The 26,207-nt window shown below is 52.7% G+C and overlaps 3 protein-coding genes across 12 annotated transcripts in view; 1 reads left to right on the top strand and 2 right to left on the bottom strand.

The window, feature by feature from the left end:
* Nucleotides 1-2,148, top strand: part of TECPR1 (tectonin beta-propeller repeat containing 1) — a 37,171-nt gene extending 35,023 nt beyond the window's left edge. For 3 of the 7 annotated variants that reach the window (XM_016945057.4, XM_063815471.1, XM_001135658.6), the window contains one exon: nucleotides 93-2,148. In XM_016945057.4, the coding sequence (XP_016800546.2) occupies nucleotides 93-206 (114 nt within the window). In that variant the 3' untranslated portion in view covers nucleotides 207-2,148. The remainder of the gene's footprint in view (nucleotides 1-92) is intronic. The other 4 variants (XR_010158911.1, XM_063815472.1, XM_054655998.2 and 1 more) reach the window with 4 other exon arrangements.
* Nucleotides 2,136-6,188, bottom strand: BHLHA15 (basic helix-loop-helix family member a15). Its single transcript, XM_527829.7, has 2 exons — nucleotides 6,051-6,188; nucleotides 2,136-5,333 (listed from the first exon to the last, which is right to left on the bottom strand). Exon 2 carries the CDS (start codon nucleotides 5,277-5,279, stop codon nucleotides 4,710-4,712), a length of 570 nt encoding a protein of 189 aa, XP_527829.1. The 5' UTR covers nucleotides 5,280-5,333; nucleotides 6,051-6,188; the 3' UTR covers nucleotides 2,136-4,709.
* A 5,041-nt stretch (nucleotides 6,189-11,229) lies between these two features.
* LMTK2 (lemur tyrosine kinase 2) overlaps nucleotides 11,230-26,207 on the bottom strand; it is a 99,445-nt gene continuing 84,467 nt past the window's right edge. For all 4 annotated transcript variants that reach the window (XM_016945061.4, XM_016945062.4, XM_016945064.4 and 1 more), the window contains 4 exons: nucleotides 22,961-25,919; nucleotides 13,799-13,931; nucleotides 13,319-13,561; nucleotides 11,230-12,041 (listed from right to left, as the gene is read on the bottom strand). In XM_016945061.4, coding sequence (XP_016800550.1) covers nucleotides 12,013-12,041; nucleotides 13,319-13,561; nucleotides 13,799-13,931; nucleotides 22,961-25,919 — 3,364 coding nt within the window. In that variant the 3' untranslated portion in view covers nucleotides 11,230-12,012. The remainder of the gene's footprint in view (nucleotides 12,042-13,318; nucleotides 13,562-13,798; nucleotides 13,932-22,960; nucleotides 25,920-26,207) is intronic.

Raw genomic sequence — 26,207 nt, 5'->3', positions numbered from 1 at the left:
CGGTGTCTGGGTTGCAGGGAGGCCCCCAGGCAGATCCCCTCCAGGATCCTCGAGTCCCCGAGTCCCCTGGTGACGCAGCTCTCTCCTTCCAGGGAGGCTGGGACCATATCTCTGTCCGGGCCAATGCCACCAGGGCCCCCCGGAGCTCGTCCCAGGAGCAGGAGCCGAGTGCCCCACCAGAGGCCCATGGCCCCGTCTGCTGCTGAGGCCCCCCCACACACCTACATGCAGGGACGGTGCCCAGTTTGGGGGATCAAGGCTGAGCCATTCTTGTGCTGGAGTGTGCACCATGGGAGCAATGTGGCCCAGGTGGACTCAGGAGGGAACCTGGCCCCAAGGCTGCGGCCACTTCAGAGGCACTGGCTGAGACGGCCCTGAAATGTGAAGCTCCGCGGACACTCCCGCACGTGTCCCCGTCTGCGAGGAGTCCCGGGGTGTGGGGCATGGGGTGGGGCTGCACCTCCCAGAGGCCCCTCCCACCCTTCCCTTCCCCTCTCCCTTCTGCCTTTCCAGGACTAGAACCGGGAACCTGGAGCCCTCCGGGAACACCGGCCCTGGGGCAGCAGAGCCAGGATGGAGCCCTCCTGAGCTGGCATCTCAGACAGCACCCGGGCCCGCCACCCCTCACCAAGAGAGACGGCCATGGGGCTCAGGGCCTCTTTACCATGTGCAGTGACCATTTCTCAGAGCAGGACTTGCAAAGAGGCTTTAATTTCAAAAGTGAAGGAAGGAGGCCGGGCGCCGTGGCTCACGCCTGTAATCCCAGCACTTTGGGAGGCTGAGGTGGGCAGATCACCTAGGTCAAGAGTTTCAAACCAGACTGGCCAACATAGTGAAACCCCATCTCTACTAAAAATACAAAAAAAAAAAAAATTAGCTGGGCATGGTGGTGGGTGCCTGTAATCCCAGCTACTCGGGAGGCTGAGGCAGGAGAATCGTTTGAACCCGGGAGGCGGAGGCTGCAGTGAGCCGAGATCGTGCCACTGCACTCCAGCCTGGGCGACAGAGACTCCATCTCAAAAAAAAAAAAAAAAGTGAAGGAAGGAGACAGCAGATTGGAAATAACACTGGAGTGGATGGGATGTCCTCTTCCCTGAGGGGGCCGGGGTACCAGACGGGAGGCTGGGAGAGGATGAGAGGCTGCCCCATGGCTGGAGGCAGCGTCCGTGTGTGCAGTCACCATCATCAACCCCCATTCGGCCCCTTCCCCAGATGCGCTGGTGACAGGGGCTTCTTGGATGTCAAATCATGTTGTAGGAGGGTGCAGACTGCGGGCTTCTGTGGGGAGCAGTACTACTGTGTCTGTCGGCAGTGGCCATGGGACCCTCAGCCCGTCCTGTACATGGAGCAGGGTGCACAGTCACCCTCCATCCTGTGGCGAGAGGCTGGCCCGGCCCGGCCAGGCGAGGCAGAAGGTGTCGGCCAAGTGGCCCCGACCCCATCCCGCAATCTCTCAGCTGCTTTTTATTACCTTTGTGCCCCATTTGGGAGTTTGCTTCCTCCACCTGGACACTTTGCCCGGGAGGTCATCAGAGCCCAACCCCAGGCTCTGCTCGGTTGGAGAGGGGATGACTTCACCACCACCTGACCTTCCTAGGGTCCTGGTCTCACTGTCAGCTGGGGGTCCGTTGTGTGTATTTGTACAGTTTTGCTGTATGGGGTTTGTCACCCAAAAGCTGATGCTGAGAAAGGCCTCCCTGGGGCCCCTCCCGTGGGCATCTGAGAGACCTGGTGTTCCAGTGTTTCTGGAAATGGGTCCCAGTGCCGCCGGCTGTGAAGCTCTCAGATCAATCACGGGAAGGGCCTGGCGGTGGTGGCCACCTGGAACCACCCTGTCCTGTCTGTTTACATTTCACTATCAGGTTTTCTCTGGGCATTACGATTTGTTCCCCTACAACAGTGACCTGTGCATTCTGCTGTGGCCTGCTGTGTCTGCAGGTGGCTCTCAGCGAGGTACGGGGAGGGCGTCACCCTGCAGAACGGCAGAGCGACGCGTCCTCTCGCTGCTGAGCACCAACTGTTTACCTGCCCCGCATCACTTCCTCGGATACTTTACTCAATAAGCATTTCCCCTGGAGTGTCCGTGCCCTGGTGTTTTTTATCAATACGTTGATTAAAACGCGTGGTTCCCCGTGTGCCTGAAGCAGACATTGCTGTGAAATCTTTTATTTTTGTTTTATGACACAGCATCAATTTCATGAATACTTTGAAAGGGCCATTAGAAAAAATAAGAGCCAATTTGGGTCATTTGAGAAACATTTTCAGCACAATTACAGCGGGGGCACGGGCCGTTCGGCTCCAGCTGGGTTTTCCCAGATGCAACAATCGCGGTTCTGGCTTCTCCGCTGGTGGGGATGGGGATCACGCCTTCGGAGCTCTCAGGGCGCCTGTCTGTCGGGGGGTGGGTGCGTCCACAGCCCCAGGGGATGGCGCGTGGGGTAGCCCAGGAACGGCATGTGGGTCTCTGACCTGCTTGTGCAGGGACTTGAGGGACCTCATCCCGATGGCCGAGGCAGGGGCTCCCCACGGGATAAAAGGATCCGGCCTGGCCTTGGGGTCCAAGAGGAGGGCCAAGGGAGTGGACCTGGCCCCTGTCCCCTGTCCTTCTCGAAACACTGGACACCCCGAAGCGAGACTATGGCTGCTGAGGATCCCGTGTGATGTGGCCGCGGGGCGTCCCCTCTGGCCTCAGGGGAAGAAGGACTGGGCGGCTTGGCCCAGGTCACCCTCTAGGAAGCAGAGGAGGTGCAGGTGCCAGTTCAGGGCAGAAAGAAAGAGCCACTGAGGCCATTGTCCTGAAGGCGGTGACCCCCAGGCACTCCTGCTGCCCCCCAGGAAGCCCTGGGCTGTGCTGGACACCGGGCCGAGTCTCCGTCTTCTGGACCGAGGCTCTTCTGGGCTTTCAGGCTCAGCTCGTCGGTCCATTCAGCAAGTTCAGGGGCAGACTGAGCCCTGCTCTGGCCATGGCTCAGCCGGAAACAAGAGCTGCCATGTTCGTAGCACCTGAGTACCCCCACCGGGGAGGTCTCTGTCATCTCGTGTCCCCGCTGGGCAGGTGCCCCACAGCAGGGGAGCCCTGGGCTCTCTCTGTCCCAAGCTCCCAGCTGCATCCAACCTCAGCTCACAGTTGTGGATCACCCTGACCTTCCAGAGTGCCCCTCCCAAGGGGCAGACCCAGCGTCCTGGAGTCCCCACCCCGAGCTGTGCTGAAGGACAGCTGGGGCGGTAGGGCCAGGACCAGACCAGGCCTCTGATAAAGTCTCATCGAAATGAAACCAATATGCCCGGGCCACCTTAAGGGGCCCTGACCAGGAAAGTTAGGCCTGAAGCTGCCAATGCCAGATCCTCAGGGTGTTACCTGTGTCCTTACGTGGCTAGGCCTGACCCCAAGCGCCATGACCCCCAACTTGGGGAGGGCAGGGCCACCTGGTGGGGACGGGCCAGCCAGAGCCCTTGGTCTCAGCTGTGGCAGCCACATCCCTGGCCCGGCGTGGCCCTGAGGGCCTTTGGGACATCTCTGGGCAGAGGCATGAGGGAGGGGAGAGTCCAGTAGCCAAGTCCGGCAGAGCCAGTGGGGCAGGAACGCCCAGCAGAAGGAAGCTGGGCTTGGGGCAGCAGAGACGTGCCAAGCCACCAGGCCCGGCCATGAGGATGAAGCACCTGGGCGGGGGAAGGGACGTACCTGCCACCCCAAGGCTCCACCAGGCAGAGAGACCCAACGGGCTGCCAACTCAAACCAGAACCCAAGCACGTCGTAATGTCCTACAGACAGCATGGTGCCAATTATATGATAACCCCACATCAGTGAGAATAAGTAACGGTGGTGGCAGGGGCTGGGTGGGGGGCACACTCGCTCCCCACACAGGCCAGGGCTGAGCAGGAGGCCTCAGAGCTGCTCTTGGGGAGCAACCCAGGGCCTTGGGGCTTCTCTCCCATGCCCAGAAGGGCTGCACCAGGAACACCCAGCCCTGTCTCCTGCTCCAGTTCCACAGCACCCCTCACACCCTGCCCCAGACCCTCCACAACCAGGCACAGCCTGGAGTCAACACATCCAGGAGCCCCAACTCGGGAGGAGGGAGGAAGAGACTCCAGCCCCTCCCCACCATTCAACTTTTAAGGATGAATTGGAGGTCATCTGATTAGAGTTTCTGGCAGCTCCAATCATCTCTGATTGGCCCCACTCCCCGAGCAGCCTTGGGCTCTGCCGGGCTTGTCCCGGGCCTCAGTTTACCCCAAATGAGGATGCTGAGCCCAGGCCCCATGTAGCCCTATAACAAAGGTTGGAGAGGGGGTCCTTGCTGGGACTTTGGCCTTGGAAAACCTGCAGGTAAACCTTTTCCTGGGATCTCCCCTTGCCCAGAAGTCAGGGTGAAGAGACGTTAGTTCTAAGGCTAAGGAGGCCTTTCAACTAGGGCTGAGACTGCCTGGCTCAATGAAAAATCAGGATCCAACTGGGCCCTACCTAGAGGTTTGGGCCTCACGCCGCTGTCCAGGGCCACAGCCGCAACTAGGCCACTCGCTGGTCCCCAGCGGGGCAGGAAAAATTGCTCCAGGGAAGTGGCTGAATTTTCGGGGGAAAATGGAACCGCTGAGGCCGTGTCCTTGTGGGGTGTCACCGCCCATCTGGGGCTCGTGGCTTGGAGGGACTGGGGCTGGGAGGAGCAGGCCAGGCAGCCGCGGCCACCGCCACCCCCACCCAGGACTGGGCGCTAGGTGCCCTCTCGGAAGCTGTGGATCTGCGTGGAGTACCTCTGCAGGTGGCCCTGGGGCTGGGCCTCCGTGGCCCCCAACGCACCCCCAGCCACTTGCTGCTGCTGCTGGTAGTGCTGGTAGAGCTTGGGGCCCGGCCCCTCCAGGCCTGGGAGGCGGCTGCTGGACATGGTCAGGATGGTGGCCGTCAGCGATTTGATGTAGTTCTTGGCCAGCGTGAGCGTCTCGATCTTGGAGAGCTTCTTGTCCGCGCGCACGTGGGGGATGACTTCACGCAGGGCCTGGAAGGCGTTATTTAGCTTGTGCATCCGCTGCCGCTCCCTCTCGTTGCTCTCCAGCCGCCGCTGGATGCTGCTGTCACGACGGCCACCGGGCCCGGAGGGTCCTGGCCGCCTGCGCCTGCCCTCGCCCGGAGCCCCTGCTGCGGCCCGGGCCGGCCGGCTCCGCAGACCCTTGGCCGGCTCTGGCCCCGGGTTCGGCAGGGACCCGTCGGGCGTCCCCTCCCCGGGGGTGGCCTCTGTGTCCTGCACCGGGGCCCGGCGCCGTGGCGGCCGGTTCTTGGTCTTCATGGCCCTGGACTGGCTGTCCTAGGAGGTGGCGGCAGGAAGGTGAGGCCCTTGGAGCTGAAATCCAGAACACAGGACACTCTGTGGTCACCCCACATGGCCAGGGGACCCGCTGGGGTGCCGTCCCTGGCAGCTTCCTCCTTGCTGACAGCAATGGTACCAGGGGCAGGGGTTGGCGCTCTGTGACTGGAGGTCCTTCTGTTCACACGCTTAGCCCTGGGCTGACCCCACACACACCCACGCCCTTGCTTTACCTCAAACAGACCTCTGGAATCTGTCCCTGTCCCTGCGTCCCCCTTCCCCCAGGATGACTCACCCTGACCCCTAGATCTTCCTCTGGCTCATGCCCCTCACTGCCCCCAGAGTGCCTCCTGAGCTCGGTGACCTTTGACACTTTGCCTAGAATGCGTCTCCCACCCTAGCTTAGGGGGCGCCTCTGCCGGAGGCGGCACTGACTTCTTCATCCCGTGGGCGGGCAGTGACTCCAGCCACCAGGCTCTCACTGTCCTGCCCCGCTGGACGTGACACGTGCAGGGACAGCACTGGGGCCAGAACCGCTGCGGACATGGGGCAGCCGTGGAGGTCAGAGGTCTGCAATGGCCAGGGCCTGGCGGCAGCCCCCAATCCCACCACGTGGATGGGCCCCGTGGAGCCTCCAGACAGACCAGAAGTCCCCCACCCGGGTTTCCCCACAGCCCCCACAACCCCACCGCCAGGTCCTGCCCCTGGGTCCCCTCCCCGCGGCCCCACCCGAGTTCCCAGCTCCCGGGTTACCTGGGGATCCGCGGCCACACGCGCCGAGGCTGCCCACGGGGGACAAGGACACGTCGCTTTAGCCGCCCCGGGCGGGGCCGCGGAAGCATGCAAATGAGCCCTCGGGGCGGAGCCGGGGCGGGGCCGGGGTCCGGGTGTCCCGGCGGGCGCTGGGCAGCAGTGGCGGCACCTGCGGGCGGGCGGGCGGGACCCCGGGACCAGGTGGCCGCGCAGCCCCGCCCCCAGCTTCCGCCCCGCCCCCAAGATAGAAAACCTCCCCCGCCCGCCTCTCCCCATCCTCCCCCTACTGCCCCCCCACCCTCGTCCCCCAAGACAGCCACCCCCGCCCGCCTCTCCCCACCCTCCCCCGACAGCCCCCGACCCTCGTTCCCCCAGACAGCCTCCCCCACACGCTTCTCCCCATCCTCCCCCGACAGCCCCCCAACCGCCCCGAGATAGCTTCCCCCCATTCGTCTCTCCCCATTCTCCCGCTACAGCCCCCCCAAGACAGCCTGCGTCCCCACCTCCCCTACTCCCGTCCCCCGACAGCCTCCCCACAACCTGCTTTTCCCCATCCTCCCCCTCAATTTCCACTCGCGCCTTCCCCACCCGCCTACCCCATATCCATGCCCGAGACAGCCTCCCCCCGCCCGCTTTCCCCGACCCTCCCCCTGACACAGCACCCCCGCATCCATGCCTCCCGCGATCCTCCTTGCCCGGCCTCTCCACTCGTGGCGGGGCCCGGGCCCATTCCGCCAATGGGAAACAGGTCTCTGGGAGCCGCCGGACGGAGGGGCAGCCCCGATTCAGGCTCAGCACACAGATCCCAAGTCCCAGGAGCACTCCGGGACGAGCCGCTCCGCGAAAACGCGGGCATCTCCCAGGGGATCCCCCGCCCCGCCGCCCGGGATGTTTAGGGGAACCTGGGGCTCCTACGGGCTGGGGGCGGAGCCCGAGTTGGGGTGGTGGTTGGGGGCTCCTTGGGCAGGTGTGCAGTCCATGGGAACGCCTGTTTTTTTTTTTGTTTGTTTGTTTTTTTGAGACGGAGTTTCGCTCTTGCTGCCCAGGCTGGCGTGCAATGGAGCGAGATGATCTCGGCTCACGGCAACCTCCGCCTCCAGGGTTCAAGCGATTCTCCTGCCTCAGCCTCCCGAGTAGCTGGGATTACAGGCATGCACCACCACGCCCGGCTAATTTTTGTATTTTTAGTAGAGACGGGGTTTCTCCACGTTGGCCAGGCTGGTCTTCAACTCCTGACCTCAAGTGATCCACCCGCCTCGGCCTCCCAAAGTGCTGGGATTACATGCGTGAGCCACCACGCCCAGCCAAAGCAGCATCTTGCTCAGGGACTATTCGGGGCTGCTAGGGGTGCGGTGAGTGTCACGCTGGCTGGCAGGCCTGGGCTCCACACTCATGGGTCTCGCTGCTCTGTCTCAGTACCTCTGGGTGGGAACTCAGAGGGGCCATAGTGGGGCGGGGGGCGGGCACAGAAAGGCTAGATTGGAGCCAAGGTTAGTTAGTTCTCTTGGCCTAAAGCTCATTTGAGGCTGGGCCCAATGAGGTCCTTGGAAACGAAAATGCTTCCCAAATTCATGAGTGCAAAGGCATGGTTTATAGACATGCTTCAAGGTGGCAGGAACACTAAACAGGTTTGGTTTTCCAGTGGTTATACAAAGCTTTATGTCCTCAGGAGTGCGGGGAGTTTAGGTCTGTCACACAAGCTCCAGAGGGACCAGGGCAGGGGCCTGGAACACAGGCTGCGGGCGCTCACAGCAGGGCAGGGCCAGGCCACCCACCCAGGTGGCCCTTGCACGGTGGACAAACCACAGAAGAAACGCGGCCAACAGAGTTTATAAATATATAACTATATTTATTTTGAATATTAAATAGTTTTTAAATTACAAGCAATTTATTGAATCACACTATGCATCAATATACAGTAAAAATCTTACAATTTAAAAATGTACACAATTTAAACTGAAAGTTCATTGACTGTTATATTGCCATGAACCTCTTCTGCCTGTGTTAAAGCACAGCAGGGAGGCCTGGTGGGTGTGACGGCCCCCTATGTCCTCCTCTGCAGACGGAATCCGACGGTGGATCCATACACCAGCCCCATGATCAAGATCCCGCTCGGCCCACGTAGGCCTGAGTGCTTAACCAGCACGTGTCCACACCGGTCAAACTGATCTTCACAGGCTGTTGGTAATTCAACACTGTCAATGCATCTTTAAGAATTTCTTTATAGATGAAAGAGAATGTTCTTTGTTAATAAAGACTTGAGCCAACCCCATTGCTACTTAGGAATATTGTTTTGGAGATTTCCATCGGAAGTCACTGCGTATACCCATTCTTTTTTTAAGGCTACTTCCCATAAGGCTCATGTTTTGAAGCCACTCTAACAGAAGCCCAACCTCTGGCGTCTAACCCTTGGTTCACTTCTGAATTTTCAGATGATGGGCTGAGTCAAGGAAGAGCAGGCACTGCCTTCCTTCCACCGGGGCCCTGGGGACAGACATGCAGTAGGTCCTTAACTCTACAAATACCCTATTTCGGGAAACAGGAATAAAAGGAGGGGTTTGGAAAGGCCTTTTACAGCAGCAAGACAAACCAAGACTTTTCTTAGATAAACCCATTTCTATAGAAACGATCGAACCTGTACATTTAAATATAGAACGAACGTTGTTTGCAATTCGGCTTGGTCGAGCTTTCTGCACCCTTACGGTGAATGGCTTCTCGTCCACACACACAGGCCAAGTCTCAGAAGGATGTGGGGAGCACTTTTTCTGGGTTGCCCTTTCTGGCTTATTGACAGGGTCATTCAAAAAGACAAATTCGCATCTAGCTAGTAAGGAAATGAAAACTAGATTATTTTTGTTATAGGATTTAAAATGTACAAACTCCACCAAAATAGGACTAATTCAGATTGATTCTGGGTTGCTACCCCATAGAAGGCCAGAAAATATTCTAACCTTCCCCCACATTATCTAGAGAATGCCACTGATTTATTTCATTGTACAACTTATTAGAACAAGTGCATTTTGAAAACCCACCACTGATAACCAACTTATTAGTTAAAAAATAACAAAACAAACAACAAAAACCTGAACTGAACACAGCACATGCTGACATTTCAAAAATGGGCTGCAATTTTTATTCTACTTAAATTTCCTGTGTACTGCTTGGATTTCAAAAAAACATGTTAACCCACATGTTGATTATAAATATAAAATCTCGCCCCTCCATGCAACACCACACTAAGATCCACTACCCCCCAACTCAATGTATAAAATGCTTTTTTGGCAATTAATTATGAGTGACTCAAAATAAATAAAAATGGGAATTATGTTATGAAAAAAAATTTTTTTTTTTGAGACAGGGTCTGGCTGTTACCCAGGCTAGAGTACAGTGGCATGGTCTCAGCTCACTGCAACACCCATCTCCTGGGCTCTAGCCATCCTCCCACCTCAGCCTCCCAAGCAGCTGGGACTACAGGTGCACACACCACTATGTGCCCCAGCTAGTATATATATATATATATATTTTGTATTTTTAGTAGAGACGAGGTTTCGCCATGTTGCCCAGGCTGGTCTTGAACTCCTGGGCTCAAAGTGATCCGTCCGCCTCGACCCCCCAATGTGTTGGGATTGCAGGCGTGAGCCACCGCGCCCGGCCAAAATCTTAATCCTAGTGGAAAACTGACAGCCCCAAAAGGTCAATAAATGTACTCGAGGCTGACACTGTATAAGACGACGACAGATTCCATGATCTGCATGACTTTGGTCATTAAATCTGAACTCCTTAAACCTGCAATTGAAAAAGTAGTATAATCACGTCTCATTTCTCCTCAGCCAAGACTAATCTTAGATGTAAAAACTGAGAAAACTCAGGAAGTCCCCACAGCAAGAATTCAGAGTCATGACAATTTTGGCAAAATCATCTTCTAATGCCCTGTTAATTAAAAAAAAAAAAAAAAAAATTCGCGCATCCCGAGACAGTGGTGCTCCCCACACAGCCCAGGTGGGCACCGCGTCCACCCCATGCCTACACAGGAGGGGACTCTCTCCATCCTGAACTTCTTGCTTTGGAAAGTTATTGCTTAGTATAAAAAATGAGAGGAGTGGGGTGAAACTGGCAATGAAGGTCATTTGCTGCGCACTCTCTGGCAACGTCCGCCTGCATTTTGCACTAGGACTCAACTTCCTTCCGTGTACCCCAGGCGGCCCCTGCAAGGGTCTGGAGAGCACCCCAGGTTGCGCTGGAGTCTGGAAACATATCAGCACCGGAAAATATGTTGGGTGAAGGGTGAGTATGAGGGGACTGCAGGCCCGAGGACCCCCGAAGGAACGGCTGCCTCCCCAGCACAGCACAGCCGCGCTGCACCAGCCACCGAGGACTTCCTTATGTCAGAGCAGAACTCAGGGAGGGAGGTGTGAGGTCGCCCATGACCACAGGGGCTCGTGCCGATATGACGAAGCTACACTGGGAGCACTCGGGCCCTTTCAAAGCCAGAAGAGAACCTGGGGCTTAATGCAGAACGGAGGGTCCGTGAGATGAGTCCCGGGCCATGCAGGACCACCCAAGGCCCCGACCCGAACTATGTGTCGGCTGCTGATGCTCTGCCGTCGTCCCTTGTCCATCCCCCTTCACATCTGCAGGATGTGGTGTTATCTCATCCCACACGGATAACCACAGACTGGCCAGGCCCAGCTGGACGTGACGTGGAGTGGCTCGGAGGAGAAGATTCGGCTGTGGAGGTTTTTTTAAAGCTCAAGTCCCCACCAGCTGAAGTGTGCACACATCATCAAGTCGAACGGTCCCCCACGGCTGGTGTGCTCTGCGGAGATGAGTCTGCCTGAGTTCCCCGGCTTCTTGAAGGAAGGACTGACGGGAACGGAAGCTTCCCAGCAGCCTGGCCTCCGAAAACCAGGCAGAAGAGCTGCGCGGAGGGAAGCGGTGCGGTGCCCCGTGCAGGGTGCAGCTCTCTGGACCTGCCACGCCAGCACGTCCCCAGGGATGGGCCGGGTCCATCTGAGGTCTGCGGCCACAACCTGTTGGTTTTTACCAAAAGGGCTTTAAAAAATGGGATGTGGGGTGGGAGAATACAAGGAGAGGCTGCAAGACCTCTCAGCTCCTCAGAGAGAAGCCTCATTTGCTGCAGCAAAGCCGCTTCATCAAGAAGAGACAAAAATGCATTCAATTCCATCAACAAAACAGTGGTATTTTGGACTCAATGAAAATATTTCCTATATGAACATAAAACACTAACATTCAGAATCATTTATCATTTATGAAAGAGTACCATATGTACAATCCCAACAATCCTAGACACAGTAGAACACTCAAAATATTTAAGCTTCACAAGTACCATGCAGCGCAAACTATAAAACAGAAAAAAAATCAAACTAGTGGCTAGCATCGGCTTGACCTGCCTCATTCTCCTCGAATAATTGAAGATCCTGTACAACAATGGAGACTCTCGGAACATTTATCCACAGTGCAATTACAGAGAGCAGTTCGTGATTTCTCTAGAAATAATAAATATGGCTCACTGGTGACCATTCCCCTCACGTGTCCTCTGTGGTGCCCACACGTGTGCCGGGATGTGCAGGCGTGGAGGCAGAGACGCCCCTGTGGAAAGCACACATGCGGTGCACACAGCTCCACACGCGCGCGCGCACATGGAGGCTGTGCCCCTGCCTCCCCCGACGGCCAGCGCATGAGCACTGCCTGGGAGGCCGCGGCCGCGGGTGCACGGTGCACTGAGGGACGCCGGCTCCTGGACACGGCCTCGCTCTGCACCTGGGCTCCCGAGGGCCCCGCCTTGAACGCAGCTAAGAGCCGTCTCCCTCTTCACCTCTGGATTCTTCCTCCCAATCTCATGTCAGCAAATGGCGAGTGGATGTCGCTGCTCGGGCTGAGGGCGCAGGGGCGCCGCTCCAGGGGAGCAGCCTCGGACCCGAGCGTGCGCGTTGGCAGCCACCTAGTCCTTTTCTCCGTCTTCGCTGCTTCCTGTTGAGGAGAGAGGAAGCGAGACGACAAAGCTGGGTTTTTAAAATGATCAGACAGGCATGGCGTGGATGGCATGTGCGCTGCACCACAGGAACGGAAGCGGGTGTTTTGAGCCCAGCACCGCCTGAGCGGCCCTTCCTGTCCTTTCCTTCGGAAGCAGCCCCTGCCTGACTCTCCCACATCTGCTAGGCTCAAATGCCCGCTGGGCGCTAAGGGTCAGGGTGCAGAAGAAGTCAGCTGGGATCCACACATCTGCCCCGACAGACTGGCAGATAGCAGGTGTTATCTAATCGGCACAAATGAAGCCTAGCGCCGAGGCAAATAAAGCCTCTTTGTATTCCATATTTATTATTTGATCTGTAAACTTCCAATCAAAAAATGAGCCTATTAACCTTTATCTTTCAATCTAGTGACGGGGAAAGAAGGCTCCCTATGTTCAGATACCTCGACTTCAAACGGCCCCTGCCCATTCACCCCACCCCACCCTCGGGAGCCACACCAGGACCAAGACTCAGCAGCAAAACCAACATTCCAGGGGCAGCACCAGAGGGCATGTGGGCTGGTCCCAAGTCCAGGGGTCAAGTGCTCTTACGAGCCTGCTGAAGAGCAGGTTCTCTCTGGGAAAGGAGGAGACAGAGTGCGGAGGGGGGACTATGCAGCCACAGGAGAAAAAGAGGAGATGGTGCGCAGCCTGGGCGTTCCTGGGACCCAGAGCCCCTCTGCCTCAGCCTGGCCCCAAAGGGTGGCCGGTAACGAGCCTGAGAGTGACCACAACAGGCAGGGGGCATGGCCCCGAGAGCACACTCAGGATGCTGGCAGTTTTATTTATTTATTTTAGAGGCAGGGTCTTGCTCTGTCACCCATGCTGGAGGGCAGTGGCACAATCATAGGTCACTGTAGCCTTGAACTCCTGGGCTCAAGCATTCCTCCCACCTCAGCCTCCTGAGTAGCTGAAGTGCAGGTGCACACCACCACATCCAGCTAATTTTTTAGTTTTTATTTTTTTTAGAGATGGGGTCTCACTATGTTGCCCAGGCTGGTCTCACACTCCCAGGCTCAACTGATCCTCCCACCTCAGCCTCCTGAGTAGCTGGGATTACAGGCAGGAGTCACTGCACCCAGCTGATGATGGGAGTTTTATAAAAACGAGTTTGTAATCTACTCGGCAAATGTGAAGAAGACATGAGATTATCAGGCCTGCAAAACCACCGTCTCCCAGCTGCAGCGCTCCACCCCCGACCCTGCACTCCCAATCCCCAGCACGCGGCGCCTCTCACCGCCCTGCTCGATGTCCGAGTCGGTCAGGTGTGTGAGGGAAAAGCTGGCAATGTTGGCGGGAGAGATGGAGAACCGGGAGTAAGGCGCCGAGTGCGGCCAGCTCTGCTCCGTGCTCCGGGCCGGTGGCGGCGGAGAAAAGTACTTGGATGTTTGGAGAGAAGGCTTGGAGCTGAGCAGGTTACTTGTTGTCTTTGACATAAAAGGATCTGGGGAGAAGTCATCATCCCACTCAAAGCCACCACCTAGAAATAAAAAATAAAACCCCACCCTTTTTATCACTGCGTGATGAGGGAGAGGGGGAGCCTCTGGGCAGGTGCGCCCTGCAGGTCGGAAGACACAGCCCGGCCCGGCTGGCAGATGGCAGTTCTGTGCCCATGTCAGGGGGCGTCATTAAAGCAACATGGGAAGTTACCCTCAAAAAACCTTTACATTACTCAATTTTTCAGTTTCCTTTAAAACTAGACAATGACGTGAAATACCTTCTTCGTCGGTGGAGCTTTCGGAGTTGATGCACCTGCTCAGGTAGGGAGAGCCTGAGGCTGGGACTGGGCCGCTCAGGTCCGGGCCGCACGCCACTCCTCCACAGGGCCCCAGCTCTTTGGTTGGGGTCTCCTGAAAAGTCAAACAGAAACTCCTGTCAGCAAAGGCCTGCTCACGGGAACCCCCCATGTGACCGCTTCCCCACTGGCAGGCGCATCAGACTGATCGACTGAGAAGTAAGCGTCTCAAGACAAGGGCGGCTCCGGGCCTGGGAGGACGGACAGACACTAGGCCCTGTCTCTCCCTCTGCCTGCAGCTCTGACCTCGGCAGAGGCATGAAGCAGCCCTCTGAGGCTGCAGAGAAGCGCAGAGCAGCAGGCAGGCGGGCACGAGCGGCAGTGCTCAAGGTGCCACCCGCCAGCAACAAGTGTGTCGGCTTCTCCTCCACAATCCCCCGCCTGGACTCAGGTCAGCCCGGAATCCAAAGTGGGCACCGCCCTGGACACAGTGCTCCGGGAGAAGCCCTTGGTTCTGGCTTTGGAGCAGGAAGGGGGTCTTCTGATGCTCAGAAAGAGAAGGGGGAATTCCAGCTTTCTTCTTTTCTCTGTTCTCTTGCTCTCCAGTCTCAAGCAATCCTGGGGCAACAGCTGCCTATAATCCTGAGGGCCATGAAGCCTCCTCTCCACTGGAGGACTGTGATCCCGAGCGGGAGGGGACCCTCGCTGGGTTTTTTTCCCTTCTGTCCTCCCACTGCTTAGCTCCAGATGTGCGTGCGATTGCAGGAAGTATGGCACATCGCGTAACTAAAGCCTCAACTTTCTAGCTAGGGGACCAGAAAGGAGAGGCCCAAAGAACTGCAAGTATCAGGGACATCACAGAAGAGGGAGGAGCTCAAAAAGGTGACCCGACGAGGTTGCTGGGGGGCTCCTGGGCTGTGTGTGGTAGATCTGACTCTGAACACACCCAAGCTTTGAAAATGAACCTCAGGGGAGACCGGGGTGGGGTGCGGGGCACACACGTGGGGCAGGTTCAAACAGCACAGCGAAGGCTTTGAAAGGGGAACTGGGAACTGACACTGAAACCACAGCCCACAGAAGGCTGCTTGGAACTTGTGGCCTGCACCCACCGGGTCAAGGCCTGCTAAGATAAAAATATCAACATGATTCACAGCATTTAAACATGGCACAGACTGCCTAACATGATAGGAGGATCCAAAAGCTAAAATTACTTCACATACAAAAAACCAGGAACACCTCAATTTACCTGGGAAAAGACAATCAACAGGTGCCAGTGTCATGGTACCACCGATGTTGGAATTATCTGAAAAAGGACTATTATAAAAATGCTCCTACAACTAAGGGGAAACACTCTTACCATGAACAGAAATAGGGAAAGTCTTAGCAAAGGAACAGATGATAAGAAGAATGACAAAAAGCAAAACTCAGAAAAGAAAAGTACAATAACCAAAATCTAGCAACTCAATGGATGGGCTCAACAGCATAATGGAGATGACGAAGGAAATCATCAGGGACCTTGAAGACAGAGCAACAGAAATCACCCAATCCAAACAAGAGCAAGAAAAAAAAAAACCTGGAGGAAGAAAGGACCAGAGCCTCAGAACCTATGAGAGAATACACAGGGTCTAACCCTGGAGTCCCAGGAGGAGAGGAGACAGGGCGTGGGGCAGAAAAAGTACTAGAAGAAAAGAATGCCTGAAAACTTCTTAAATTTGGTGAAAGATACAAAACTACAGATTTAAGTTTAGCAAAACAAAAACGGGATAAATACAAAGAAATTGGGCCAGGTGGGGTGGCTCACATCTGTGATCCCAGCACTTTGGGTGGCTGAAGCAGGAGGATCCCTTGAGGCCAGGAGTTCAAAACCAGCCTGGGCAACACAGTGAGATGCTGTCTCTACAAACAATTTAAAAATTAGCTAGGCGTGGTGGTGCACGCCTGTAGCCCCAGCTACTCAGGAGGCTGAGGAGGGAGGATCACTGGAGCCCAGGAGTTCAAGGGTGCAGTGACCTATGATCGTGCCACTGTACTCCAGCTAGGTGACAGAGCAAGACTCTGTCTCAAACAAAACAAAACAAAACAAAACAAAACACACACACGAAGAAATCCACCCTCAGATGCACCATAATCAAACTGCTGAAAGCTAAAGACAAAGATTTGAAAGCAGCCAGGGATAAAACATGTATTACAGCTTGAGCATCCCAAATCTGAAAACCAAAAATCCAAAATGCTCCAAAATCCAAAACCTTTTGAGCGCTGACATGACGCCCAAAGTGTTCACTGGAGCACTTGGGATTTCGAATTTTCAGATTTGGGATGCTGAACTGGTGAGTATAATGCAAATATTCCAAAATCTGAAAATATCAGAAATTTAAAATGCTTCTGGTCCTAAGCATTTCAGATAAGGGACGCTCCACTTGTACTTCTAGGAGAAGAATGATCTGAGTGACTGCAAATTTCTCATGAGAGACCGTGGAGGGTGGAAGGAAGAGATACATTTTTAAAATGCTGAAAGAAAACAATTATCAACACAGAATTCTACACTCAGAGAAAATAGGCTTCAGGAATGAGTGTGAAATAAAGACAGTCTTAATGGAAAAAAAAACTAAGAGAATTTATTTAAAAATAAAAGGAATCCTGCAAAAAAAATGGGTTTTTAAAAAAAAGAGAGAAAAGAAAAGCTAGTTAAATTTCTTTAATTAGAAGGGAAAGGGTCCCAGAAGGAAACCTGGAACATCAATAATGAAAAAGAACAGAAGGACAGGAGGCCCTCCAGATCAGAGAGTTCCACATCCTCAGAGTCAACCAACCAGGACAGAAAACATTCAGAAACAACCACAAATAAGAAATAACAGTATAACAACAACAACAACAACAACAAAATAAATAATACAGTATAACAACTATTTTCATAGCATTTACAGTGTATGAGGCATTATAAGTAATCTAGAGATGACTGAAAGTCTGCAGGAGGATGTGTGTAGGTTATATGCAAATATGATGCCATTTCATATAAAGCACTTGGGCAGCCTCTAATTATGGTATCCAAATTATGGAACCACCACTTCTTGGAAACCAAGGGACAACTCCAGAAACGATCTGAACAGAGATCAGTGACAAGACCGCCCATGCATAACCACACCTGTGCATACTAAGTCCTGTGGTTAGCCTTGCGGAACCCACATATACAAAAAGTCAGCCCTCCGTATCTATACACAGGTTCTACATCCCGAGAATACTGTGCTTTCGATCTGTTTTGGGTTGAAAAGAAGCCATGTTATAAGTACACTCACACAGTTGAAACCCATGTTGCTCCAGGGCCAACTGTATAATACTATTCATTTCCTCTTGAGTTTCTTAGAATGTGTTTGATGACAGAAAGTCAAATGTGTTGCACTGTCTGAGGAGTTATCAGTGTACATGTATGCAACATAGAAGAGCATGTCAAGAAGGGGACGGAGGGCAAAAGGCCTAAGTGACAGTAGGGTTTCCACATTCCATCTGAAATATGCAAATACAGATTCTAAGTAGATTGTGAGAAGTTTAACACATACATTGTAACCCGCAGAACAACCACTACAAAAACTACGCAAAGAGAACAGTGTAAAAAAAAAAAAAAAGAAAAAAAGAAAAGGAAAAATGTAATACTAAAAATGTTCAATTTATTAAAAAGAGGAAGAATAGAAATAAAAATAGAACAAATAAAATGGTATACGTAAATCCAAAATATCAATAATTTTATTAAAGGTAAATGATCTAAACATACCATTAAAAGGCAGATTTTTCAGAACAGAGTTTTAAAAACCCCATCTAACTATAAGATCTGCAAGAAACTCATGTCAAATATAATGATACAGGTAGATTAAAAGTAAAAGGATGCAAAAGATACACCACGCAAACATTAACCAAAACAACGTGGCCAGGAGCGGTGGCTCACGCCTGTAATCCCAACACTTTCGAAGACCGAGGCGGGCGGATTGCTTGAGCTCAGGAGTTCGAGACCAGCCTGGCCAACATGGTGAAACCCCATCTCTACAAAAAATACAAAAATTAGCTGTGTGTGGTGGTGTGCACCCGTAGTCCCAGTTACTTGTGGGGCTGAGGCAGGAGGACTGCTTGAGCCCAGGAGCTCAAGGCTGCAGTGAGCCAAAATCATACCACTGCACTCCAGCCTGGGTGACAAAGTGAGACTGTCTCCGAAAAAAGAAAGAAAGCTGGAGCAGCTCTATGAATATAAGACAAAGGAATACGGAAGGACATTACGAAAGGATGAAAAGGTCAATTCAGCAAGAAGACATCATCATCCTCAATGTATATGCACCAACAGAGCTGCAAAATACAGGAAGCGAAAATGAACAGAAATGAAAAGAGAAATAGACAAATCTAAAAATCACAGCTGGAGACTTCAACAACCTCTCTCTGAGTAACAGAACAAGTATGCAGAAAAATCGGCAATGACAGAGAAGAACTAATACCATCAACAAATTAAATCTGACATTTATAGAACGATCCACCCACCAAAACCAAAATACACACTCTTTCAGGTATACATGGAATAATTCACCAAGAAAGACCATATCCTGGCTCTAAGATAAACCTTAACAAATTTAAAAGCATTGAAACCATATTAAATATGTTCTCTGCCCATAATGGAATTAGACTAAAATTTAATAACAAAAAGATACAATAAAATCTCCAACTCTTGGAAATTAAACAATATACTTATTAAACTATATTAACCAATTATTAGTAATTATTAATTATAACTAATATATTAAACTATACTTGTTCATCTATGCTCCCAAGAGGAAGTCTTACAAAAAACTTTTTGATCTGAATGAAAACGAAAACTCACACATTAAAATTTGCTGGGTGCAGCTAAAGTAGTACATAAAGGGAAATTTATAGCATTAAATTATTAGAAAAGAAGAGGCCAGGTGCAGTGGCTCACGTCTATAATCCCAGCACTTCGGGAAGCCAAGGCAGGCAGATTCACCTGAGCTCAGGAATTCGAGACCAGCCCGGGCAACATGACGAAACAAAAAATACAAAAATTAGCCAGGCACGGTGGTGGGCGCCTGTGGTCCCAGCTACTTCAGGAGGCTGAGGCAGGAGAATCCCTTGAGCCTGGGAGGTGGAGGCTGCAGTGAGCAGAGATCGCACTACTGCACTACCACAGCCTGGGCGACAGAGTGAGACCCAGTCTCAAAAAAAGAGAAAAGAGGCCAGGCACGGTAGCTCGGGCCTGTAATCCCAGCACTCTGGGAGGCCGAGGTGGGCAGATCATGAGGTCAAGAGATTGAGACCATCCTGGCCAACATGGTGAAACCTCGTCTCTACTAAAAATACAAAAATTAGCCAAGCGCGGTGGCACACACCTGTAATCCCAGCTATTGAGGAGGTGGAGGCAGGAGAATTGCTTGAACCCGGGAGGCGGAGGTTGCAGTGAGCCGTTATCACGCCACTGCCCTCCAACCTGGCGACAGAGTGAGACGTCTCAAAAAAAAAAAACAGAGAGAAAAGAAGTAAGGTCTCGAATTCTAAGCTTTTCTAGAAAAAGCAAAATAAATTCAAAGCAAGGAGAAGGAAGGAAATAATAAAGACAAAGCAGAAATCAACGAAATAGAAAAGAAAAAAAAATCCATGAAAACAAAAGCAATTTTTTGGAAAGATCAACAAATCTACATAATCTCTTCCAAACACTATCAGAGAAGGAAATACTTCCCAACTCATTTTATGAGACCAGCATTAATTACTCTGATAACAAAACCAAAGACAGTGCCAGCAAACAAACAAAACCCAAACCAACCAAAAAAACCTAGGTGGAGCCCTGAATGTTTATTCCTCAAAGCTGGAGAGCAGGAGCCTCTCAGACAGGGTCTCACTCTGCCACCCCGGCTGCAGTGCAGTGACGCAATCATAGCTCACTGCACTCTCAAACTCCTGGGTTTAAGCGATCCTCCTGCCTCAGCCTCCTGAGCAGGTGAGACTATAGGTGCGGGCCACCACAACTGGCCAATTTTTAAAAAATCGGTTCTTATTATGCTGCCTAGACCAGTCTCACCTCCTGGCCTTAAGCGATCCTCCTGCCTCAGCTTTCCAAAATGTTAGGATTATGGGAATGAGCTACTGTGCCCAGCCTTCAGTGCTTGTTTACAGTATGACGGATCAGGCTGGAGGGAACCCTGTCGCACTAATTGCAAATAAGCATCATTACCCGCTACTTTTGTCTCAAGAACACTGTGCACTGAGGAAGGACATCGCAAGTGCTAAAAGTCGAACGCGATGCCAGGCTGCAGATTGTAAAGGTGCATGCAAGAGGTGGCAGGGCTCAGTGGTGAAAAGTTCTGTGCTCGGTCCAGGAGACTTGGGTCAAGCCCTAGCACTGCTACTCACTGGGGCCAGACCCTGTGCAAAGTTTACCTACTCTGAGCCTCAGGGTCCTCTCCATGAAGATGGTGACAACCACCCCCACATGGGGAAGCAAAACAAGACTCAATGTATAATAAAGGTGCTGGCACCCACAGACTGTTCACCAGCCTTTACTACTTTACACGGTAAGTGCTGGTTAAGTATTTGCTGAACTGACAAATAGTAATATAACCAAGAAACAATTGCTGCCCAATCCCATGAACACTCAGTTAAAAGTTTGGAGCCAAGATACTTCAACTGCTTAAAAACTACACAACTTCAAAACCAGCTCATTAAAAAAGAAAGCAGGAGTGGGAGGAAACCCTCAGTCCTCGGCCTGAACGCTTGGTGGCTGTCGCTTCAAGGCATGCTGCATGAGACGCATAAGCAAACGAATTTCAGATCATCAGAAAGATCTTCCTCATTTTCTTCTGGCCCTGACCCACCTTCCGACTTTCTCCTTGACACTAACTTCCTTGTCAAAGCCTCGCATCCATTAAGCATGTCTGGTATTTGATCTCTGTACCTTCCATCCCATAACTAGTGTGCCCTTGTCACAGATCTTCATCTTTCGCAATTCTGTCTTCTAAAGTCAGAAAAACATAACACCCTCCACAAAGACTTGTGCAAGGGGCCCATACTCTGCGGCCCCAGGGAGTTTTCTCCACACGCTGCTTCCACTGGGACTGCGTCCCTCTCACTCTCCAGCTACCCCCAGGCTTTCAGGAAGTGGGGACAGTGTGCTCCCTAGCTCCTAACCGCACTGCTCACCGAGCACAGTTGACAGTTCCGTCCCACCTATACATTACCCCATCCATGGAGAAATGCAGCGATAATCCAAGTTCACAGAGACGGTGGAGATAGGGCTATGTGGATGCATTGAAAACAAAACACAAACCCGAGGGGCCAGGTGATCCCTTCTCCCTTCCACTCTTACTAGAAAACGGCAGCGTGTTTTCTCAGGCTCCCTGAGCTCAGAGGCTCCTGAGTTCGAGATATGCCTAGGAACCACCTGGGGAATGAAAAGAGAAAGACGGCCTCCTGGCCCCTCACAGAATCAGGTTCAAGAGGTCAGGCTGAGCTCAGGAGGCTGCTTTTTTTTTTTTTTTTTTTCTGAGACAGGTCTCACTCTGTCACCCAGGCTGGAGTGCAGTGGTGCAATCTTGGCTCACTGCAACTTCTGCCTCCCAGGTTCAAGCAATTCTCATGCCTCAGCCTCCCAAGTAGCTGGGCCTGCAGTCTTGCCTACCGTGACTGGCTAATTTTTATATTTTTAGTAGAGATGGGGTTTCGCCATGTTGCCCAGGCTGGTCTTGAATTCCCGACGTCAGGTGATCCGCCCACCTTGGCCTCCCAAAGTGCTGGGATTACAGGCATAAGCCACCGCGCCTGGCCTTACTTTTCATTTTTTAAACATCCACTTCCCCGCCATATATGCTATAGCTCAAATGCGGGTGATTTAACGATTTTTAAAGAAACATCATAAAAACCAAAGTGAACAGAACACAGAGGAACAACAAGGCATAAAGTGACGTTCAACAGACGCAGCTCCTGGGGGAGGAGGTGGAACAGTGCTTGGACCCACCACAGCCACGGACCCATGAGGGATGGTGCCACGCAGGGGCTGAGACCAAGGTCTGGGTTCCCAGAATGGAGCAAAAGGGAGGGCAAGCAATGTGAAGGAGACGGCGAGGACTCCTGCGCCTTCTAGAAGATGAGGGGACCCCATTCTCATGTCCCACCACTGAGCTCTCCCAACAATCCAGCTGATGCAAGCAGCAAATTCAAGGGCTACAAAGACTAGTATGAAAAGAACTTTTTTTTTTTTTTTTAAAGCATGCTTGAATTATCCGCTGTTACATTTTTAAAGGAGCCTAAATCCATGCCCACTCAGCAGTGCACACTAAGCTGCCTGCTCCAAAGCAGGGAAAGAGGACAGGTCAGGGGACAGAGCAGAAGGACCACAGACGCTCCTGCTGTGTGTCACACCCTCCAGACACCCACCGCAGGGCTTCTGGTTGGCCCCTCTCCTGAGCTGTCTCCAGGGCTGCACGCCAGCCATGGTTCCAGGCTTGTACCCAAGTGGTGGGTCCTACTGCCAATTGTCAGGCTCTAAAAACTGGAGGCCAAGCGCAGTGGCTCATGCCTGTAATCCCAAAACTTTGAGAGGCTGAGATGGGAGGATGGCTTGAGCCCAGGAGTTTGAGAGCAGCCTAGGCAACATAGCAAGACCGTGTGTCTACAAAAATTAAAAAAAAACAAAACAAAAAAAACCCCAAAACCTTAGCCAGCCATGGTGGCATGAACCTGTGGACCCAGCTATTATGGAAGGTGGGAGGATCACTTGAGCCCAGGAGTTCAAGGCTGCAGTGAGCTGCAACTGTACCACTGCATTCCAGCCTGGGCCACAGAGCAAGGCTCTCTCAAAAGAAAAATAAAAAAGTAAAACAGTAAAAATTTGGTGTGTAAAGGGTGACTAATTCAGGAAGACTCCATTAGAAGACCCAGGAAGAGCATTCAGGTCTCTTTCTCCTAATTTAATACGAACTCCCTGAGCAAATGACATTTCTGCATATTCTTAGAACTCTAACCAACCCCAAATTACTTTTTGTGAGTAATCACAATCTGCTGCCTCAAAATGGCAACTAGAAAACAGACCACACTCAATTTCCTAGCACATTTTGGAATCCTTATATGGATGTGTATAGAAAATGATTTAGAGGGAACAGATACCTGGTCAAACAGGTAGACTGTGACATCATCGAAAAACGTGACTGCCTTCTTTTCCTTCTTCCAGTCCTCGGGCAGCGGGTCGGGGGCATCGGCCGCTGTGGGCTTCAACAGACTCCGCAGGTGCCTTCCGTCCTCGTTGCTGAGGATGATGGGCACGGGGTGCTCGGTCTCGTCCTCCGACTCGGAGCTGAGGCTATGCAGGTTGAAGGCCCGCAGGTCCTCGTCCGAGTCGTCGCTGTTTTCGTCCTCCTCGTCCGCATCCATCCCGTCCTCTGAGAGGTCGAGCATCCCTGACACCCCGAGTTTCCCCAGGTACTTCCCTTCGATGTCCGGCTCCTTCAACTTCGGGCCCTCGGAGTGGCTGGACAGGGACTTGTCCAGCGCAGAATTGGTGTAGGCAAGGAGTTCGTTCGTGTTGGTCCCCGTGGAAGCGAGGGTGCAGGGGCGATCGTCCTGTGTCTCGAAGTCATCGCCGCTGCTAAGTTCTGCGTTCAGCACACTCCAGGGACTGCTGGCCTCGTCTTCCGTGGGATGCACCTGCTGGGGAACACCAGTCTGTGCTGGCTCCGGCGTGGCTCTTAATTCCAGGTCACTGGAGTTGTGCAAAGCAGACAGACAACTTTCATCTGGCTGGCTCTTTCTGGCTTCCAGGCAGCTATCCTGGGCAGCAGGACTTTGCTCGGGGAGGACTGGCTCAGGTAGGGGCTGCTCCTGTACCAACACCAAGGCGGATGGGGAGGTTCCCGGGACCTCCTCAGACCTTTTCTCGGGCTCAGAGTCATTGTCTGAGAAGTACGCAGAGTCTCGGTATGAACCCTGGGAGCCAGCTGTGAATGTCTCAGGGGTCACTTCTGTGCCTCTGTGACCATCGCCGGCATCTGAGATGACAATGACCGGGTTGGGAGGCAGACCACTGTGGCCGCCATCGCCCGTGGTGGCTGGTTCTGAGTCTGCGGTGCCCTCGGGAGCGGGATGCAAGGTCCACTCAGGAGACTCCAAGTTCTCTGTTTCGTAGCCGCTGTCTGCCGGCTTATCGGGGGGCACTAGTTTCTGGGGAGTGTGAGATCCTAAAGAGTCCAGTAGCGCTTCGTGGACATCCACTGACTCCAGAGAGTCCGGGGTTTCCAGGGACGGCTCAGAGGCTGGGAAGGGTGCTGACAAGCTGTCCTCCAGGAGGCTGTCCTGACTGGTTGAGTCCGAGGAGAGGGCAGACACCAAGCCTGCTTCTTTTGCTGCGTCTTTAGAATTGAGCTGATTTAAAGTCTCCACAGCCTCTAAGTTTTTCTCTAGCCGGCGATGACTGTGATGGTCTTCCGAAAATGGTTTATTGTGTAATTCCTGTCCCAGTTCCGGGAGACTACTCCCTACACTCACCCTGCTGGCAAGGATGTCATCAGCAAGAACAGAGTCACTTTCGGTGAGCCGCAGGGTCTCCTCACTCTCGCCAGGAGAGTCCTGGGACCTGTCATCCAGGCTGTGGGTTCTGGCATCGGTTGAGAGAATTTCAACCGGGACAGTCACAGCGTCTGGACTGATGTCCTGGCGGAGACAGTCCTCCGGGACAATAACATCTAAACACGTGGGCTGGGTTTCTCCCTGTGTTGGGAGTGAGTCTGGGGGTACCCGACGGGGCGTTTCTTCTGTTTCGAAGGAGGTAGGAGGTACCTGCACTTCCGGGGAAGACTGCAATGAGGTGCTCAAAGTGTCACCTGTGAGCATGACATCTGTATTGTCACCCTTTGTGCTTACATTTTCCTGCAACAAAGACAAGCCTGGCTTATTTTCAGCAAACTGAAGCTCAGTATCTAAAGAGTTTCTACGTGACGTTTCTAACATAGCTTCAGTAAAACCAGCATTCTTAAGTTCTGTCTGAAGATCATTTATGTGTTCTTTGCTGGACAATGAGCCTTTTAGTAAGTTTTTCTCTTGAAGAAATAAAAAGTTTTCTGACAATTCTTGAACATTCAATGGATCAAAATTATCTTGGTGCATAAGATTATCTGATAGGCAGAGAGGCTCACTGTCAAAAAGCTTACGGGGCTTTTCTTTCTCAAAGTGGCCCGTTATGACTGACTCTTTGGGGTTATCCAAACTGGAACTTAAAGTGGCAGGTTTAAAGTCGGCTTGAACTCCGTTTAATTCCATTAAGTCGAATATTTTTTGGTGACTGGGCAAATCTTCCGATTTGTCCAGATCATTAAATATATTGTTGAAAGGGCTCTCGGGGCCACTGGTCACGTGTAAGTCCCCTGGTAAGCTAGAGTCTTTGGGGTCTGTACTGCTTTGGAAGAAGTCCTCATCCGTACTGGACTCCTCAAGTTCAACGCTCCTGAGCGCCGTGAGCTGGGACAGTTCAGGGCCAGTCCTTTCTGGATTATCCATGTCGGTTGTGAGCAGCGCTGGTGGGTAATCAAGCTCCAAGTTACTACCACTTTTTTCTTCTAACTGGATATAATAGTCACTTCCAACAGAAAGGTTGTGGGCATCAAAAACAGGAACCACTCCAGGGACCCTCAGGGGGACATCCTGGCCGCTGTCATCTTGCTTTCCGGGCCCAGGATCTGAAAGCGAACTCTCAAAAACTTCAACCGGATAGAAGATGCTCGTGTAGGACAAGCCTTCGTCCAGGTGGCCCCGGCTGCGCTCGTCAAAGTGGTCGTGCTTAGCGGCCTCCCAGACATACTCGAAGCTCAGGCCCTGGCTGGTTTCGGTCACGGTGAGGACTTCCTCCATTTCACGACCCAGCCGGTCCCTGGCAAAGTGGTCGAGAATTGGGAATGCAGCATTGTTGGAGGAGTCTCTGCTGTTTGTGTTCGGCTTCAGAGCGTTCCACTGCTGTTCAAAGTCAACCTCTGAGTCCCGCTGGCTCTGCAGCCGCAGGTAAGTCAGCAGCCTGTGCACATCTTCAGCCGCGGGTCTCTTTTCTGGTGACAGCCAACAGAACTGTAAGACTTCATACCTGAGCAGCACACGACAAGCAATCAGTGGAACCATCACGAATTTTTTTTTTTTTTTGGTTCGAGACGGAGTCTTGCTCTGTCACCCAGTCTGGAGTGCAGTGGCATGATCCCGGCTCACTGCAACCTCTGCCTCCTGGGTTCAAGCAATTCTCTTGCCTCAGCCTCCCGAGCAGCTGGGATTACAGGCGCCCGCTGCCGCGCCCAGCTAATTTTTTTATTTTTAGTACAGATGGGGTTTCACCATGTTGGCCAGGCTGGTCTTGAACTCCTCACCTCGTGATCTGCCC

This window comes from Pan troglodytes, chromosome 6, assembly GCF_028858775.2.
Source record: "Pan troglodytes isolate AG18354 chromosome 6, NHGRI_mPanTro3-v2.0_pri, whole genome shotgun sequence".
NCBI lineage: Eukaryota > Metazoa > Chordata > Mammalia > Primates > Hominidae > Pan > Pan troglodytes.
This window is presented reverse-complemented; position numbering and strand designations above follow the sequence as displayed.